General features: G+C 28.8%; 1 protein-coding gene across 1 annotated transcript; it reads right to left on the minus strand.

Annotated features, from left to right (window-relative positions):
* Nucleotides 1-2,043: 2,043 nt before the first annotated feature.
* LOC105254699 (glutaredoxin-3) lies at nt 2,044-3,422 on the minus strand. Its single transcript, XM_011263533.3, has 2 exons — nt 3,180-3,422; nt 2,044-2,843 (listed from the first exon to the last, which is right to left on the minus strand). Exons 1-2 carry the CDS (start codon nt 3,227-3,229, stop codon nt 2,207-2,209), a joined length of 687 nt encoding a protein of 228 aa, XP_011261835.1. The 5' UTR covers nt 3,230-3,422; the 3' UTR covers nt 2,044-2,206.
* Between the last annotated feature and the right edge of the window lie 549 nt (nt 3,423-3,971).

Here is a 3,971-nt window from a genome sequence, read left to right on the forward strand (position 1 = left end):
TTTGTAAATATTGTTTTTAAATTTTACTTTAACTTAAAATAAAGCCAAACGATTAATTAATTAAATAATTTGTAATATCATAAAAGTTATACACATACATGAATTTTATATTTTATTAGAAAATATAGTATATAGAAATTTGTAGTAATTTGGCTTTATTTGAGTTAAAATAAAGTTATATTCAAATATTTAAGAAACGATCGTAAAATCGAGCGATTGTTAGATGAGCGTGAAATATTTACGCTTATTTGCCGGTAATTAATCGGCAAAAGAAGGAGTGTTTATCTCCTTTTTCGATCTCTGATTAGAGATCGAGCGAGAAAGTGGCCAGGATCAACGAAAGTAAGTTCAACTGGCCTGAAGAAAAGCTTTACGTACAATAGTACGTAATGTCGGACATTTATTCACGCGGTTAGGGCATGCGGTTAGAGAATGTAATTAGGGCACGTAATTAAAATATATGTGATTAGAGATAGGCTTTCCTCGAATAATTTCACTTAATCGAGAAATAGGATTGTTAGGGCTATTAGGTGATCATTAAGATTTTTTAATTTTCCTTTCAAAAAGTAGAGGATTGTTAGGGCTATTATGTGATTAATTTAGCTGATTATATATTATGTATCTTTTAAAGAATCAGGAAATGTAGGTTTAAATAATATTAGAAAAAACAGATTAATAAATATTTCAATAATTATATTATTAATATTAAGAATTTTTATACTGCTAATTAAAAAGATTTATAGAAATACGGTTAAAAAGGTTTTTATTCCACAACAGACATTGTTTTTTTGTAAATAAAAATATATAAATATGGCATTGAATATATAAAAAAATATTTATTTTATCTTTGAACATTACATTGGATCACAGTATTTTTCGGGATTGAAGTCAAATTTTAACTTCTTACTTTGTGATACGACATAAATAGATATGAATCAATTAATTAAATATATATTATATTTAAATTTTTCAATGTTAACATATCTTTCGAAAAGAGATAATATATCTATATTTATGTACACATAGAATATATATATGTAATTCCAGCGCGTGTATTTCATGTAATGTTTTAAATTGAATATATATATATATATATATATATATATATATATATATATATATATGTATATATATTTCTAAACGTAACGCAGATATTTCAGAATAAAGTTGTAGCGTCATATTATATATACATATATATATTATATGTGTGTGTGTTTATTTGTGTATGTGTAGAGAGAGAGAGAGAGGGAGAGAGAGAGAGAGGACCACAAAATTTATTTAAAAAATTAAAATTAAAAATTTATTTATATTTATATATATGCGTTTTACTATACAGCACTGATGGCATTTCGTGTACATAGGCATTTCGTATACTACAGGCATTTTTTACATAGCACGGAACAGAATCAGAAATTGTGCACACATATGTTACTCTCTGAGAACTTTCGTGGACCTGGCTTTGTAGTTCATGTCCACGTTTTTTAGATTAACAGAGGGCGTATCGCTTTCAGATGACTCCAATATTTTTACCTATTGTTAAATCATACCAACAGACGATATAACTTACATGTATCAAGCTGTATGGCGACTAGCCAGAGCGCGCTTATTGCTCAATAAAAAAAAAAAAAAAATAAAAAATAAAAGCGGGCCATGACACCTCGTACGCCTCTCACAATCAGTCTTCTCTCTGTTATCAATATCATAGGTTAAAGGTAACAGGTTATGTAAATAAAAGAAAAGTATTTAAACTGGAATTAGATATCAAGAAAAAAATTAATTTTATATAATCAAAGACTCTCTCTCTCTCTCTCTCTCTCTCTCTATTTGTAATTTCAACAATACATGTAATTCTTCTATGCAAAATTTATACAAACAATTTATAAATTTTTTTAGTTTATTTTTCTGTTGACCACACTTTTTACATTCCGTATAATAGCGAGATATTAAATTATACTATTTGCAATAAAAATTTTTAGTGATATATTTGCATAAAATTTAATTGATGATTTGTAAATAAAATCCATTTGTTTTGAAATCATTATAAATACATAATATATTTAATCACTTATTTCACAAACGATATATTCCTACAAAAATAGCTTTTGCTTCCATGTAGGATATATTTTCCATAATTAACACGCAATATCTAAGAAAGATAACTTAAACATTTCTTTTTTTTTCTTTTTTTATAATTATATTTATCAATTCACTTAGTTTCCGCACTATTTTTCTTCGGTAGCATACTTTCAAGCTCGCCCGACTCATCCATTTCTTTCACTATGTCTAATCCACCGATTAGTTCTCCATTTAGATACAATTGCGGGTATGTTGGCCAATTACTAAATTTTTTAAGTCCTTCCCTAACTTCATTGTCTTGTAATATATCAAACGATTTATAATCTGTTTTATAATTATCTAGGATGGAAACAATTGTTCTGGAGAAACCACATCGTGGATTAGCAGGATTTCCTTTCATGAAGAGCATGCAGGGTGCTTGATTTATTAATTTCTTCAGTCTCTCCTCAAGGGATTCCTTCGTTTGGAACACATCTAGCAACAGAGGATCCTTGTTTTTCAAATGCTGTTTGATCTTCTCTGTCAGTGCAGGAGCATTGGCACCGTCTACTCTATCTATAATGTTGCTGTTTTTCAATAGAAGAATGGTAGGTACAACAGCTATTCCAGACTTTACAGATACCTCGGGCAAGTTCTCTGCTTCGACTTTAGCAAACTTGACATCCTTGTATTGTTCCAAATTAGTCATCTCTTTGAGTACGTCGTTCACTTGGGAACATTGTTGTGCCCATGGTGCGTAAAAGTGAACAACGCTAAGTTCTTTGGACCTTGCATAATAAAAATGTACTTGTAAAAATTATGAGAACAATTGTTATATTCATATCATTAAAATTATGCAACAATGAATATGAAAATATATTAATCTTGAATTTTGATAAAGATGAAGTAAAAAAAATTGATATATTGTGACATCTTCAAAGAAAAATGTATTATTTGGAAATCAAAAATTTTTCTTTCAGAAAACTATACAGATACATCAATTGTTAGCAATCAGAGCTTTCCTAATGATTCAAATTTTTAGAGAAATATGCATAAAATATAGTTTTGGCAGCAACATATGAAAGAAGGTTATAAACTTTCCCGCGGTATTTCCGACTACTCACTTGACAAAGTCGTCGAATTCTTGCTGTGTGGTCAGCTCGGTGACAGTCATCGCGTCACCCTTTTCTGGCGAACTGTTCCTACTGTGATATCAGACCGGAAAATGATCCGTGACGATACAGACTATCGTCGTGTAAATGTGCAGCGAACGCTGGCGTCTACGCGACCTCCGTTGTTGCGCTCATGGCTGCAGGATTTTTCCATCTCCTCTCAGCGCAGTCGCATTCGTGTCATCGGATTGGAGTCTCGTGGAGGGAGACGAGAGGAATATGAATCTTGAGATGTGAAAGAATTTAACGGAGATTAGAGAGGAAATGTTTGCCACAATTATTCGCAATACTTGAGGTTAAATCGCATTCATCATCTGTCAAAAATTTATATGTGCCAAATATAAAATTTCATTTAAAATGGAGATTTCTTAAATTATAGGTTAAGTTTAATGAACTTAAAGTTTTGGAATAAAATGAATATACGAGTATATCTCGTATATCTCTTTTATTTCTATATTAATTGTGAGTATTATATGAAATGTATTTTATGTTATTTAATTTTATTTTATGAAACTACATATATATTCCTGCACAAAATTGACGCATATTTTTTTCACTTTTTCTTTAAAAGTTGATATTTAAATTTTAACGAAAAATTTAAAAAAAAAGTGAAAAAAATTATGCATTAATTTTGTCCAGGATTATATATTTAATTTCATTTTATGAAACTACATATATATATATATATATATATATATATATATATATATATATGTATATATATATGTATATATATATGTATAT

Source organism: Camponotus floridanus, unplaced genomic scaffold (genome assembly GCF_003227725.1).
Source record: "Camponotus floridanus strain SB8 unplaced genomic scaffold, Cflo_v7.5 scaffold1, whole genome shotgun sequence".
Classification (NCBI taxonomy): domain Eukaryota; kingdom Metazoa; phylum Arthropoda; class Insecta; order Hymenoptera; family Formicidae; genus Camponotus; species Camponotus floridanus.